Genomic DNA, 17,389 nt, shown 5'->3' with positions numbered 1-17,389 from the left:
CATTCTTCTCAGCAGTACATGGAACCTTCTCTAGGATTGACCACAAATGAGGCCATAAAGAAAGTCTCAGCAAATTCAAAAGAATTAGAATCATACCATGCAGCTTCTCAGACCATAAAGGAATGAAGTTGGAAATTAGCAACTCAGGAATCCCTAGAGCATGTGCAAACACATGGAGATTGAACAACATGCTCCTCAATGAACAATGGGTCATAGAAGAAATTAAAAGAGAAATCAAAAAGTTTCTGGAAGTAAATGAGGATAACAGCACAACATACCAAAACTTATGGGACGCAGCAAAAGCAGTGTTAAGAGGAAAGTTTATATCAATAGGTGCCTACATCAAGAAATTGGAAAGGCACCAAAGAGATGAGCTTTCAATTCACCTCAAGGATCTAGAAAACCTGCAGCAAACCAGACCCAAATCTAGTAGGAGAAGAGAAATAATTAAAATCAGAGAAGAAATCAACAGGATTGAATCCAAAAAAAATTACAAAAAATCAGCCAAGCGAAGAGCTGGTTTTTTGAAAAAATAAACAAAACTGACACCCCATTGGCCCAACTAACTAAAAAAAGAAGAGAAAACACCCAAATCAATAAAATCAGAGATGAAAAAGGAAATGTAACAACAGACACCACAGAGATAAAAAGAATCATCAGAAATTACTACAAGGACTTGTATGCCAGCAAACAGGGAAATCTATCAGAAATGGATAGATTCCTGGACACATGCAACCTACCTAAATTGAACCAGGAAGACATTGAAAACCTAAACAAACCCATAACTGAGACAGAAATTGAAACAGTAATAAAGGCCCTCCCAACAAAGAAAAGCCCAGGACCAGATGTATTCACTGCTAAATTCTAACAGACATTTAAAGAAGAACTGACTCCAATTCTTCTCAAACTATTCAGAACAATCGAAAAAGAGGGAATCCTCCCAAATTCTTTCTATGAAGCCAGCATCACCTTAATTCCTAAGCCGGGAGCCGGCGCCGTGGCTCAATAGGCTAATCCTCCACCTTGCGGCGCCGGCACACCGGGTTCTAGTCCCGGTTGGGGCGCCGGATTCTGTCCCGGTTGCCCCTCTTCCAGGCCAGCTCTCTGCTATGGCCAGGGAGTGCAGTGGAGGATGGCCCAGGTGCTTGGGCCCTGCACCCCATGGGTGACCAGGAAAAGCACCTGGATCCTGGCTCCTGCCATCGGATCAGCGCGGTGCACCGGCTGCAGCGGCGGCCATTGGAGGGTGAACCAACGACAAAGGAAGACCTTTCTCTCTCTGTCTCTCTCTCTCACTGTCCACTCTGCCTGTCAAAAAAAAAAAAAATTCCTAAGCCGGAAAAAGATGCAGCACTGAAAGAGAATTACAGACCAATATCCCTGATGAACATTGATGCAAAAATCCTCAATAAAATTCTCGCCAATAGAATGCAACAACACATCAGAAAGATCATCCACCCAGACCAAGTGGGATTTATCCCTGGTATGCAGGGATGGTTTAATGTGCGCAAAACAATCAATGTGATACACCACATTAACAGACTGCAGAAGAAAAACCATATGATTTTCTCAATAGTTGCAGAGAAAGCATTTGATAAAATTCAACACCCGTTCATGATGAAAACTCTAAGCAAACTGGGTTTGGAAGGAACATTCGTCAATACAATCAAAGCAATCTATGAAAAACCCACAGCCAACATCCTATTGAATGGGGAAAAGTTGGAAGCATTTCCACTGAGATCTGGTACCAGACAGGGATGCCCACTCTCACCACTGCTATTCAATATAGTTCTGGAAGTTCTAGCCAGAGCTATTAGGCAAGAAAAAGAAATTAAAGGGATACAAATTGGGAAGGAAGAACTCAAACTATCCCTCTTTGCAGATGATATGATTCTTCATTTAGGGGACCCAAAGAACTCTACTAAGAGACTATTGGAACTCATAGAAGAGTTTGGCAAAGTAGCAGGGTATAAAATATATGCACAAAAATCAACAGCCTTTGTATACACAGACAATGCCATGGCTGAGAAGGAACTGCTAAGATCAATCCCATTCACAATAGCTACAAAAACAATCAAATACCTTGGAATAAACTTAACCAAGGACATTAAAGATCTCTACGATGAAAATTACAAAACCTTAAAGAAAGAAATAGAAGAGGATACCAAGAAATGGAAAAATCTTCCAGGCTCATGGATTGGAAGAATCAATATCATCAAAATGTCCATTCTCCCAAAAGCAATTTATAGATTCAATGCAATACCAATCAAGATACCAAAGACCTTCTTCTCAGATCTGGAAAAAATGGTACTGAAATTCATATGGAGGCACAAGAGACCTCGAATAGCTAAAGCAATCTTGTACAACAAAAACAAAGCCGGAGGCATCACAATACCAGATTTCAGGACATACTACAGGCCAGTTGTAATCAAAACAGCATGGTACTGGTACAGAAACAGATGGATAGACCAATGGAACAGAATTGAAACACCAGAAATCAATCCAAACATCTACAGCCAACTTATATTTGATCAAGGATCTAAAACCAATTCCTGGAGCAAGGACAGTCGATTCAATAAATGGTGCTGGGAAAACTGGATTTCCACGTGTAGAAGCATGAAGCAAGACCCCTACCTTTCACCTTACACAAAAATCCACTCAACATGGATTAAAGACCTAAATCTACGACCTGACACCATCAAGTTACTAGAGAACATTGGAGAAACCCTTCAAGATATTGGCACAGGCAATGAGTTTCTGGAAAAGACCCGGGAGGCACAGGCAGTCAAAGCCAAAATCAACTATTGGGATTGCATCAAATTGAGAAGTTTCTGTACTGCAAAAGAAACAGTCAGGAGAGGGAAGAGGCAACCGACAGAATGGGAAACAATATTTGTAAACTATGCAACTGATAAAGGGTTAATAACCAGAATCTACAAAGAAATCAAGAAACTCCACAAAAACAAAACAAACAACCCACTTAAGAGATGGGCCAAGGACCTCTATAGACATTTTTCAAAAGAGGAAATCCAAATGGCCAACAGACACATGAAAAAATGTTCAAGATCACTAGCAATCAGGGAAATGCAAATCAAACCACAATAAGGTTTCACCTCACCCCAGTTAGAATGGCTCACATTCAGAAATCTACCAACAACAGATGCTGGAGAGGATGTGGGGAAAAAGGGACACTAACCCACTGTTGGTGGGAATGCAATGTGGTCAAGCCACTATGGAAGGCAGTCTGGAGATTCCTCAGAAACCTGAAGATAACCCTACCGTTCGACCCAGCCATCCCACTCCTTGGGATTTACCCAAAGTAATTTAAATTGGCAAATAAAAAAGCAGTCTGCACCCTAATGTTTATTGCAGCACAATTCACAATAGCCAAGACCTGGAACCAACCTAAATGCCCATCAACGGTAGACTTGATATAGAAATTATGGGATATGTACTCTTTAGAATACCATACAGCAGTAAGAAACAACGAAATCCAGTCATTTGCAACAAAATGGAGGAATCTGGAACACATCATGCTGAGTGAAATAAGCCAGTCCCAAAGGGACAAATACCATATGTTCTCCCTGATCGGTGACAACTGACTGAACACCAAAAAGGAAACTTGTTGAAGTGAAATGGACACTATGAGAAACAGTGACTTGATCAGCATAGCCCTGACTGTTAATAAACAACTTAATACATTATCCCTCTTAGTAGTTTTTTTTTGTCTGCTCTACTTAATATGACTGGTTTAATTCTGTAATTAATACACAGTTATTCTTAAGTGTTGAAATTTAACTGAAATGTGATCCCTGTTGAACGTGAGAGTGGGGATGAGAGAGGGAAGAGATGTACAATTTGGGACATGCTCAGGCTGACTTGCCCCAAATGGTAGAGTTAGAAACATACCAGGGGACTCCAATTTAATCCCATCAAGGTGGCATGTACCAATGCCATCTCACTAGTCCAAGTGATCAATTTCAGTTCACAATTGATCATAATGAAAGGACTAAGAGTCAAAGGGAGCACATAAACAAGTCTAGTACCTGCTAATACTAACCGATAGAATAAATAAAGGGGAGAGTGATCCAACATGAGAAGTGGGATGCTCAGCAGACTCGTGGAGTGGCAGATGTCCTAAACAGCACTCTGGCCTCAGAGTCAGCCCTAAAGGCATTCTGATCTGGCTGAAAAGCCCATGGGAGTGTTTCAGGCATGGAAAGCCAAGACACTCTGGCAAAAAACAAACAAAACACCTAAATGAAAGATCTCTGTGAGTGAGATCCCAGTGGAGAGAACAGGTCTTCAGGGAGGGAGGTGCCTTTCTCTGAAGGGAGAAGAGAACCTCCACTTTGACTATGACCTTGTCTAAACAAGATAGGAGTCGGAGAACTCGGGGGGCTTCCATAGCCTTGGAGACTCATGACTGGTGCATAGGGAGATTATTGATGCCATAAACAGGAGTGTCAATTTGTAAAGTCAACAACAGGAGTCACTGTTCACTTACTCCTCATGTAGGATCTCTGTCCTTAATGTGCTGTACATTGAGGCTTAATGCTATAATGAGTACTCAAACAGTATATTTGACTTTGTGTTTCTATGTGGGTGCAAACTGTTGAAATCTTTACTTAATGTATACTAAACTGATCTTCTGTAAAAAAAAAAAAAAAAGAAATTAGCAATTCCCAACTTGACCCCCACTGGGATTAAACATGACAATAGGTCTGATCTGATTTCATCATCATTTAAAAAATCATCTATTATTTTTCACTTTAGGTTTCTGTGTGGATGCAAACTGTTGAAATCTTTACTTAATGTATGCTAAGCTATCTTCTGTATATTAAGATAATCAAAAATGAATCTTGATGTGAATGGAAGGGGAGAGGGTGTGGGAGAGGGGAGGGTTGCGGGTGGGAGGGACATTATGGGGGGGAAGCCATTGTAATCCATAAGCCGTACTTTGGAAATTTATATTCATTAAATAAAAGTTAAAAAAAATAATCACAATAGCTTAAAAATATGGCATAAGCCCTTGTTTGATTTTAAAATAATCTTTACCAGTTTCTACAAAAAAAAAAAAAAATTCCACAAAAGATAAAACAGCGGGTCTATAATGGAGATCAGTAACCAGCAGGGGCCAGGGAGATAGAAGAGAAGATGGACTACAAAGAGGCATAAGGAGAATACAGAAACAATTCTAAATTATAATTGTGGTATAGGTTACATTACAATACACATGTTCAAAATTCATCAAATTGCACACTCCAATTTGGTAGATTTACTTTATATAAATCATACCTCAACAGAGCTGATCTTAAAAAAGAAAACATTCAAATTGAGTTGAGATAAAGAATAGACCTGAGCTGACTCTCAATAATTTATTTTTAATCTAAATGCTTCCGCCTCAGATCCTGATACCCCAACTGCTTCATGTTAAAGATCCCAGTAACTCATGCTCACCCTGCCACCCATGCCCTGAGAGCAGAATTAACTTGCCCCACCCCCAAAGCTGACACTATAAAGGTACTTTAAAAAGTTCATGGGAAATGGAATTAAAAGTAAGTTTGGGAAAAGCATTGTGGTATGGCAAGTTAAATTGCTGCTTGGGGCCCCACCATCCCATAGCAGAGGGCTAATTTGAGTCCTGGCTCTTCTGCTTCTGAGCCAGTTCTTGCTAACGCACCTGAAAAAGCAGTGGAATATAGGACAAGTACTTGGACCCCTGTCACCCATGTGGAAAATCAGGATGGAATTGCTACTCCTGGCATGGACCTGGCCCAGACCTGGCTATTGTGGCCACTTGGAAATTAAACAGCAGATGGAAGCTCACTCATTTTTATATCTCTTCTTATCTCTTTCACTCTGCCAAATAAATAAACAAAATTTAAAAAAATTAAATATGGGGGGCTGTCATTGTGGCACACAGGGTTAAGCTGCCACCTGTAACATCAGCATCCCATATGGGCACTGGTTCATGGTCTGGCCACTCCACTTCCAATCCAGTTCCCTGCTATTGTGCCTGGGAAGGCTGCAAAGGATGGTCCAAGTCCTTGGGCCACTACACCTATATGGGAAAACCGGATGAAGCTACTGCTTTCTGGCTTCTGTCTGGCCAAGCCTTGGCCATTGTGGCCATTTATGGAGTGAACCAACGGATGGAAGATATCTCTCTCTCTGCAACTCTGACTTTCAAATAAATAAAATAAATCTTTAAAAACATTTAAACGTAAGTTTATCCTGTTGTAAAAAAATTTTTGAAGTCCACGCATGTTTTTCTCATAGCATGCATTTCCATGAACTTCTTAAAGATCCCTCCTATATAATCCTAAACTCCAAACTCTGGACTAGGAACTTGAAGATCACAAAACTTGATCTTGGAACTGCTCACTCGGGAAAATACCTGGTTAGGAAGGCACTTTAAGAATAGAGTTCGAATAGTGAGTCAGCTCTTTTCTTGTTACTAGTTTCCTAAAGGAGTGAAGGTCCTGGCTTATTTGTTTTCTCAGCATTGAAATCATAGTTTGGCTATAGCCTTCTGCCTCCCTAGATGTACTGGGGGTCTTTCTTTTCCATGATTCCTGTGGTCACAACCCCACAGTTGATGATGCCCATGTACTGGAAGTAGGAGACTGGGAAGGTACAAAATGGTCCTGAACTGAAAATGCACTTCTTCACTGCAGCACAGCCTTTGAGTATGGGACAAGTCCTACATCAAGACTTGTTTTTCCTTCCTCAAACTCCATCACTATGCACTTGTTACTTCCTCTCATTGATGTCATTAAACAAGATAAAAGTCTGAAATGCCTGAAAATTTATTTTTAATTTATATTTTCAGAATTTTTATAACTAAGGGAGATTTTTCACCAGAAATATTCTAAACATGTTTTTTGGCACATTTTATATTGTATCAGTGAGCACCCTGGGATGTACCAAAGGCTGTACTAGGCTATTAGACTGATATGCATTATTTAATCTAGTCCTAAGAACAATTCTTTTGTCCCATATACTATGGCTTTCTAGGCAGATAACTTTTCTGAGATTCAGAGAATACGTAACTTGCCTAAATTATTCAACATTTAGCTAATATAGAGATTGGATCTGCCTCTAAGACTATTTTAAAAAACTAGCAATTGCATGTCAACTATGGTTTAAAATAAAGCTTGATTTAATATTTACAAGGTGAGTTTTTGCAAGTAAGTTTCCCTCTAGGTGAGATCCTACTTCACTGAACTTTCAGGATAAAATAGATAATTCACACAATAAGCACAATATTAGCTACTGGTACGATCTCAAATATTAAGCCAGCTGCAAATGTAATAAATATAACACATAAGTACATATACTTCTTTCAACATTCAGAAGTTTAATTTCTATACCATGGATCCCATTCTTCCCTTTAATTAGCCTTTCTCTTCTTCAGTCAATGCAGAAAAAATTTTGACGGGGAAAAATGCATAGTAAGCATGTGTGCATTCTGTATCCATGTATCAAAATAACCATATATCAAAAATATCTGGGGAAAATTGTGTCTGTACAAAAAGGTGCTGACACTCTTTCTTGTAATTATTCCCTAAACAGTATAGTATATTAACTATCTACATTGTATTAATGATTATAAAAAAGCTGCACATGATTTAAAGTACTTGGAGGATATGAGAAGGTTATATACTAAACGACTTAAGCAGCTGTGGATTTGGGCATCAGAAAGGGATCCTGGACATGGTCCCCTGCAGATCCTAAGAGACAAACACATGAAGCTTCTCATTTAACGCAGGGCCATCTCTGCAGATTCATGTTCTCTCTTTGTAAACTATCTCTTAAAAACACAAACTTCATCAAAACTTACTTCCATTATTGGAAGACCCATCCCCCTCCATCACTCACCTGCTCTGGAAACTTGCTCCCAGTGATCTCAGCTACAGTGTTGAAGGACTCAGTATCACAGTAAGTCTTTGCATCCATCTTTAACTGAATGACAATTCTGACCCCTCGAGAAGCTAGTCTTGACATCATTTCTGCATCTTCCACTGTAATACAGGCTGTTGGGATCTTGGGCACGCCATCCTGGTATTCCTGAATACCTGTGTGAGGACTTGAGAAAAGAAGCCACCAGTTACCTTGAAAGTAAAATATGACCCATATATATTTTTAAATGTCCCTGTATATTGACATTTCATTTTCACTAATATTTGGTCATCAGGAATTGGGGATGGGCAGTATTGGTTTGTTTTTGTTTTTGTTTTGTTTTTTTTTGCTTTTGATGTGAATACAATTTTTAGCTTTGTCAAAAAATTTAGAAGCATCAACTTCACAATCATCTCACTGAAAACATTATACAAAATTTCTTTTTAAAAATATGCAGGTGATCCTTTAAATTAGCAAATTGTCATGAACTATGAAGGATACAAATAGTGCCTCCATGTCCAAGAGGTAAGCACATCTGTACAAGGAGACAAGGCAGTTCTCAAGTCAATGAAAGCTACAAGCCAGAAAGTTCTTAATCTGGAAGAAACTGATCCAGATACACTCAGCTCTGTGCCCACTGATAGACTTCTCCTATCTAAACACAGAGATCCAAATAAATGGTCCTGCATCACAGGTAGAACTCTGTGCAGGAAAACTAGAGAATAACGTCTAGGGAAACAGCTATGCTCCCATGAGGAAAAGTGCTTAATAAACCCACATCCATAATTTTGTTGCCGTAAGAGAAAGAAAACTAATACAATCTTGGCACTGAAAGAGACACTATTCCAACTGGTCAAAATTTTCCTACTAATCTCCAGATGCTTCTTTAAATGGATACACTTACAGCTGACATTTATATTAATCCACTGTTAACTCAACATCTGTATCTGCTAAGAAGTTTATTAAAAAAAGATTTTCTAAAATTACTTTTATATTCTTTTTTTTTTTTTTTTTTTTTTTGCAGGCAGAGTAGACAATGAGAGAGAGAGACAGAGAGAAATGTCTTCCTTTGCTGTTGGTTCACCCTCCAATGGCCACTGCAGCTGGCGCACTGCGGCCGGCGCACCGCGCTGATCCGATGGCAGGAGCCAGGTACTTCTCCTGGTCTCCCATGGGGTGCAGGGCCCAAGCACCTGGGCCATCCTCCACTGCACTCCCTGGCCACAGCAGAGAGCTGGCCTGGAAGAGGGGCAACTGGGACAGAATCCGGCGCCCCGACCAGGACTAGAACCCGGTGTGCCAGCGCCGCAAGGCAGAGCCTAGTGAGCCTAGTGAGCCGCGGTGCCAGCTTATATTCTATTTTTTATAATTTATTTCTTTTACATTCTTAGAATTGCATCACTGGCCAACATTGAATCTGTTCTCTTTGTATTACTATTACATTAACATAAAAATAAATATAAGCAAATTTCAAAAAAATAGGAGGCCTCACAGACCCAGTGAACCTCAATAGTAAGCTCTAAATGTTGGCTGTGGCATCCCTTAGATAGTTTTTAATATTTTTTAACCTAGAAGCCTGTTATTTAAAGTATACAAATGTCACGCATTTCATACATAAAAATTTAGGAACATGGTGATTCTTCCTAACCTAACCTTCCTCCTGCCCTCACTCCTACCCTTATTCCTCCTCCCTCTCTTATTCCCATTCTATTTTTTTTACAAAGATCTACTTTCACTTTACTTAATGACCATAAGGTTAACTCTACACTAAGTAAAGGGTTCAACAAACACTTAAAAAAAGTTCCTCAACAGTTGAGGCTAGGATTGTTCAAAAATCATCACATCTCAAAGTGTTAATTTCACATCTATAGATTACCTTTTAGGTACTCTATTATTAACCCTAGACAGGTGAGAACATGTGGTATTTGTCTTTAGGGGACTGGCTTATTTCACATTTGCACATTGGGTGCATATCCATTTATTATAGTTACATCTTCCTGTAGAATTGATCCCTTAATCATTACATAGTGCTCTTCTCTGTCTCTTTTAACAGTTTTTGTGTTAAAGTCTATTTTTGTCTGTTATTATGATGGCTACACCTGCTTTTTTCTGGTGTCCATTAGCATGGAATTTCTTTTTCTATCCTTTCACTTTCAGTCTGTGTGCATCTTTGTTGGTGAGATATGTTTCTTTTAGGCAGGAAATAGATGGGTCCTGCTTTTTAATCCATTCAGCCAAAAAATCAACTATGTTCCCATCAAAAATAAAATTCCTCTTTCAAACTGCCCATTTTTACCCCCGAGGTACATACAGCACCAAACCCTTCCAGACCACGACATCCTCCAGATCACACAGTCATACCACAGCCTAACAATTTCTATGAGTTAAACTCTTCCCTTTAAAATGTTATTTTCTATTTCCAAATTCATTTTGGTTTGTGTTGCATTTACAGGACAGCCTTTCTCCTCCTATCTGCCACAACACATTTCTCTCTACGTGATAGCTTAATGCTTCTCTCTTACAGTGGTGACTCCAATCTCCACATGCACAAACACAATTATCTGGTCTTAACTGTCACTGCTTTGTTGATATGACAATACCATGTGACTGTATTTCAGGTGACTGTTCACTTAAAGAAACCGCATAGTTAATTGGCTAATAACAGAGACTCTGAAGTAGGACTGCTTGGGTTCCAATCTGTACTATACCATTTATTCCTAAATGGTCCTTAAGCAAGTTACCCAAATTTTTTTGCTGCAGGGGTTTCATATATAAATACAGGTAATAATAATAACTATCTCATAGAGTTATATTAAAGAATCAATTAATTTATTCGAGTAGATCATTTATCCTGGAACAGAGTCATCACTTAATAAATGCTAAATGTTTCATTCATTTACTTGCCAATTACATCACCTCTGGAGAGGCTACCTAAGCTCAAGTTGTTGGTGCCATCTGAGTACAATATGTGTGGGTATTTCTTAAACATTGAATATCAATTTTATTCTTCATAATAACAGATACCAAAGGCTTACAAACTCAGAATATGGAATACAGAGATCCTGAATCTGAATCTCTGCAACTTAGATTACCTTCTTGTTTCTGTTTCCTCCTTTGTAAAGCAGAGAATATTAGCACAAACTTTATAATATTGCCATGAGGAATAAAATACTATATATAAAGAATTTAAAAGTGTTTGGCACGTACTAATTATTTAGTAAACATTAGTTATTGTTATCTTTTCAGTGCTAATTTTTCCCACTGAGTTGGCAGAGTGATTAATGACCAAAAAATGTCTTGCAACATGTAGGGAGACAATCTAAAGATGTATTACTCAAATTACCTTACGTGATGTCTGAGATTCAACAAACTCTCATTGTTCTCACACTATAACTCAAGGAAAGGTCAGTATGATACTTCTCAATAGGTTATCTTAAATACCATTTAAGACAAGCTTGCATTAATAAGTTACAGCTAAGAGTTCTTAAACTGGAGACTTTGCTGCAGGTATGCACCCATGGCTCCACTTGGGGGAATAGCACTGAAAGGGATCTTCTAACTGTAGTTCTAAATTCAAAAAATAAAAGGCTTTGAATTTATTTCTACAATGAACCATGCGATCTAGTGGTGGAGCATCCATTATTGCTTGGCAGATGGAGGCAAAATGAACACTCAGCAGTTTTACTTAGAATCCTGAAGTAAAATTGTCCTGGAAGAAATAATCAACATATATTTCACCTCCCACTACTCAGCATTGAAAGAAAAAATAAAATCCTGTCATTTGCAACAAAATGGATGCAACTGGAAACCATTATACTTAGTGAAATAAGCCAGTCCTAAAAAGACAAATACTATATATTCTCCCTAATCTGTGGTAACTAAAAGAGTACCTAAAAGGCAATCTATAGATGTGAAATTGACACTTTGATTTGAACAGCCCAGGTCTTGACTGTCGAGGAAAAAAATTTTTAATACTATTTGTTGAACTCTTTACTTAATGTAGGGTTAACCTTATGAATATAAAGTTAATTAAAATAGATATTTGTAAAAAATAAGAATGAGAATAGGAAAGGAAGGAAGAAGAGGGGTGGGAATGCAGGCAGGCAGGAGAGCAGGGTGGGAAGAATCTGTATTTTCCTAAATTTGCATATATGAGATACCTGATGACTGCATATTTTAAATAAAAGGTTTCTAGGCAAAAAAAAAAAAAATCCACCCACAGTTAATACCATACTAATGGTGAAAAACTGAATGCTTAGGCCGGTGCCACAGCTCACTAGGCTAATCCTCCGCCTTGCGGCGCCGGCACACCAGGTTCTAGTCCCGGTCGGGACGCCAGATTCTGTCCCGGTTGCCCCTCTTCCAGGCCAGCTCTCTGCTGTGGCCAGGGAATGCAGTGGAGGATAGCCCAAGTACTAGGGCCCTGCACTCCATGGGAGACAAGGATAAGTACCTGGCTCCTGCCATCGGATCAGTGCGGTGCGCCGGCCGCAGCGCGCCGGCCGCGGTGGCCATTGGAGGGTGAACCAACGGCAAAGGAAGACATTTCTCTCTGTCTCTCTCTCTCACTGTCCACTCTGCATGTCAAAAAAGAAAAAAAAAACTTAATGCTTTTTAATGCAATCAGGAATAAGACAAAGATGTTTCTTCTCCTCATTGCTATTCTAGAAATTAAACAAGAAAGAAAGGAATCCAAATGGGGAATGAGTAAGTAAAACTATTTCTAGCTACAGGAGAAATAACCTTGTATGTAAAAAAAAAATCTAAGTAATCAAAAATGACAAAAACTATTATAACTAATTAACAAGTTCAGCAATGTTGTAGGAAACAAGATCAATATACAAAAATCCATTGTATAATGGCAATAATCAATAAAATACAGCAGTAAGAAGCAAAGGTTAATCTTAAAATTAATTAAGGAATTCCATGTACATTAGTAACTAAACCAATGAAAGACTACAAATACATTTAACAAAATGAGTATAAGACTTGTACATTAAAAACAATAAAAACTTACTGAAATAACTATCTAAATCATATCTGATAAGGCACCTGTAACTAAAATATATGGAATTCCTATGAATTCAATAATAATAAGGCAACCAAACTAAAAAAACAGACAAAGAATCTAAATGGGCATTTCTCCACGGAAGACATATAAACAGGTTGTAAGCACAAGATGCTGAACACCCTCAGCCAAAAGGGAAAAGTACATCAAAACCACAATGAGATGCCTCTTCTCAAGTAGGAGGATGACTACATCCAAAAGAAATTAAAAAAAAAAAATTGCAATAGAGGAAGAGACATTTAGACCCTTCCATAATGCTGATGGGAATGTAAAGTGGTATATAGCTGCTTTGAAAATTAATTTGACAGTTCCTCAAAACATTAAATATGCACTTACCATATTAGCCCAGCAATTCTACTCCTTGGTATATCCACAGGTACTTCAAAGAGTTCATGTACAAATGAAATTAAAACTATGTTTTCTCTGGTATGAAAAATCTTTGAAACCAATGCATAGTTTTCTCAATATTCATTTTCTATTAAGTATTTGAGGATCCCTTATATTATCAAGAGAAATGAAACATATGTTCACACAAAAACATGCACATAGCAGCACCATTCATAATAGTCAAGAGAAGGAAACAATTCTAATACGAATCAACTGATAAATGGATAAACAAAATGTAGTATAGATGTATAATGAAGTTATGCTCAGTAATTAAAAAAAAAAACAAAATCTACAACACAGATGAACCTTGGAAACATCATCCTAAAGCCAATCACAAAAATTCACATATTGTCAGAGTATATTTATAAATGTGGAACAGGTGAATCTCTAGGGACAGTATGTAAATTTTAGATTGCCCAGGATTGGTGAGAGAGATGGGGATGGGACATCAACATTAGTAGGTATGAGATTTCTTTTATGAGTAATGAAATGTTATAAAATTAGATAGTGATGATAGTGATGGTTGTAAAACCTACAGAATTCTGCAAGCTGAAAGAAGTAAATTTTATCGTATGTGAATTATATGCCAAATAAAACTGCTATACAGAATATCAGGTTCCAGATTTTCTTTAAGGAGTGAATCTTGGTGTCCTCCTCATTCAAAAATCATGCTTTCATATACCTGGGTTTATGAGATATCTAAAAACAAAACCTACTGGTGTTTCTGCTTGCAAGACAGACAGTATGCTTCAAATATAATTTGAACACACAGAGGAAAAATATGGTATCTGTAAGCATTGAATAAGTCTTTCCAATTTCATCAAATTTCTTGTGTGTTTATGAAAAGCGATGCAACTTGAAGCCAGCTAAATAATTTACTTTTATGTACATAAGGTAAGTGCAATGTTTAAACTTATTTATTTGAAATTTCCCACCTGATTACCACACTTCAATCAAAACTCTTTTTATTTCTAGTCACTTCTGACTAGCTCTTTATAAAAGACACCAGGCACTTCACATTTCGGAATATTTCAAAATTTGCAAAGCTTAACTTAATACCTGAAAGCAGGTGTCAGCTCATACGTTAAGTATCCAGCAAGAGAACAGTTATGTATTTCTATGAGGAATATGGAGGTTTTTGCAAGGACATTGACTAAAATGAAAATCACAGCACTAAGAAGTCACAGAATATCTACTAAAGACAGGGTCTAGAGGTGAGAATGGCTGTGAGGACTGTGAGCCTATGAAGCCTACAGTCCACTGTTTCTATAATTTTGTAAACGAATCTTCATTAGTAATTATTATGTTTATTAGTAAACCTGGTTTGATTTTTTTAAAATCAGTTTGAAAATAATTCTATTGGAAAAAATTACAATTGATTATATTAATTTCTTTTAAATTGCTTATTTTAAGAATTAATTCTCCTTAGATTTTCACTGTCATTAACAAAAAGAGCAAATTCATCTCAAATGATTGTGCTGTCACTAACCACACTGAGGCAAAGCATTTAATTTATGTAATAATGTCACAAAATGGTAACACTAAAATAGTTCAACTCACAGGTGAAGAACAAAAACATCTGCTTGAGAAAAGAGACGGAGGCATTAATTTTCATTCCTAAGTTCTAAGATTCAGGTGAAATGGCAGGAGAAAGATAGGGAAAAGTCAAATTTCCGAATTCTGTTCCACATGGATGATCCGTAGGAATAGAACCCAAGCAATGTGTTCATGATCTCATGCTCATCTGAAGAGATGAGTGAGAAGGCTATCACAGAACTGTGACAAAGAGATGCCAACTCTTCCAAAAGAGAGGAACACGCTCAGCGCCACATGAATGTGGGCAAGAGAGAAGACAGAAAAATGCCCAGGGGAACAAAACTGATTTTTTTTTCAACTTTTATTTAATAAATATAAATTTCAAAAGTACAACTTTTGGATTATAGTGCTTTTTCCCCCTATAACCTCACTCCTACCCACAACCATCCCATCTCCCACTCCCTCTCCCGTCCCATTCTTCATTAAGATTCATTTTTAATTATCTTTATATACAGAAGATCAACTTAGTATGTAATAAGTAAAGATTTCAACAGTTTGCACCCACACAGAAACACAAAGTATAGAGTACTGTTTGAGTAGTAGTTTTACCATTAATTCTCATAGTACAACATATTAAGAACAGAGATCCTACATGGGGAGTAGGTGCTCAGTGACTCCTGTTGTTGATTTAACAATAGACACTCTTATTTATGATGTCAGTAATCACTTGAGGCTCTTGTCATGAGCTGCCAAGGCTATGGAAGCCTCTTGAGTTCACAAACTCTGACCTTATATAGACAAGGCCATAGCCAAAGTGGAAGTTCTCTCCTCTCTTCAGAGGAAGGTACCTCCTGTGGGGAGCAACCCGGACTAGACTAAGTTACTGGAATTAAGACTTATTCTATGCATCTGCTCTCCCACAATATGGCGCTGAGAAGGGAGAAGCAGCTTCTACACAGCTGCCTCCAGTTCAACCAATAAACAGCAGGACCTGCTCCTGATTGGAGGAGAGCAGCGTACTCGGCGTGTGGGTAGCAGAGTTGGGATTGGTGGAAGAGGACTATAAAGAAGGAGAGAGACAACATGCACGAGGGAACATCTAAGGGGAACATCTATCTGAAGGAACACCTGTGCAGCCCCCGAGAGAACCGGCCGGCGGTGTGCCGCTCCCCTGTGGAAGTGGGGAATGTGGCAGGGGGAACCGCCCTTCCACGGAGGTGGAAGGGATGGTAGCCAACCCGGGAAGAACCAGCAGCAAACCCAGGAAGGGCCGAGCAGACGAAAGAACAACGCAGGGTCCTGTGTCGTTCCTCCATGAAGAGGGGGAGCGACACCTCCTTCTTTGATGGCCCGTTCTTACTGCTGGGATCTCACTCACAGAGATCTTTCATTTAGGTCATTTTTTTTTTTTTTTTTTTTTGCCACAGTGTCTTGGCTTTCCATGCCTGAGAAACTCTCATGGGTTTTTAGATGGATCCAAATTCTTTAAGGGCTGATTCTGAGGCCAGAGTGTTGTTTAGGACATCTGCCATTCTATGAGTCTGCATTCTATGAGTCCCACTTTCCGTGTTGGATCATTCCCTCCTTTTTAATTCTATCAGTTAGTATTAGTAGACACTAGTATTGTTTATGTGATCCCTTTGAAACTTAATCCTATCATTATGATCAAGTATGAACTGAAACTTATCACTTTGACTAGTGAGATGGCATTGGTACATGCCACCTTGATCAGATTGAATTGGAATCCCCTGGCACGTTTCTAGCTCTACCATTAGGGGTAAGTCCTAGTGAGCATGTGCTGAACTGTACATCTCCTCCCTCTCTTATTTCTACTCTTCTATTTAACAGGGATCACTTTCCCAAAACTGATTTTTAACACCCATACATACAGGAAAGATTTTTTACTTTTTTTCCCTCAAAAACTTAGACATGTAACGAAGATTTAAAAACATAAGGATTCATCAGCCTGGAAGATACTTAGAGATCAGCTAACCCAGATCATCATCCTTTCATTCAGAAATTTCTGTTAACTCTGCTATTCTATGCTGTTCTCTCATTACCCTCAGAGCCCAATATCCTCCTGTTAGAACAGACATGAACTATAATTTATTGCACATTTAATTGGAAATGAAGCAGGATAAAAACACTGGAAATGAAGCAGGATAAAAACTTAACAGAATTCTTAATTGTAACTGGAAAAATTGGAATTATTTCCTTCTTGAGATAAAGAAAGCGTATTTCAAACAAAGCAGCGGTTACATGCTTAATGGAGAAACACTGGAGCTGTGTTTTCAGTGTGTGTGCCACAAAAAATAGACCTAAGAAATACTGTAGGAGGGAGAAGATTGATTGTTAATAAATTAATAAAACACTGGATACTATTTCCCAGTGGGGGCATCATACTGTGTATTCGCCTTTCGTAGACTCTGAGAATAACACCGTTAAGCAGAGTACTTGACTAAGAATTCTTCAAACTTTACTGAATAGAGAACC

General features: G+C 38.3%; 1 protein-coding gene across 1 annotated transcript in view; it reads right to left on the bottom strand.

The window, feature by feature from the left end:
• The window catches only part of CPQ (carboxypeptidase Q), a gene marked incomplete at its 5' end in the record, with an annotated part of 478,153 nt that overhangs the window by 342,847 nt on the left and 117,917 nt on the right, over positions 1-17,389 (bottom strand). The window contains 1 exon segment of the mRNA XM_051844650.2: positions 7,885-8,092. Within this exon segment, the coding sequence (XP_051700610.2) occupies positions 7,885-8,092 (208 nt within the window).

This window comes from Oryctolagus cuniculus, chromosome 6 (genome assembly GCF_964237555.1).
Source record: "Oryctolagus cuniculus chromosome 6, mOryCun1.1, whole genome shotgun sequence".
Lineage (NCBI taxonomy): Eukaryota > Metazoa > Chordata > Mammalia > Lagomorpha > Leporidae > Oryctolagus > Oryctolagus cuniculus.
Note: the sequence above shows the minus strand (reverse complement) of the source record. Positions and strands in the feature narration are given on the sequence as shown.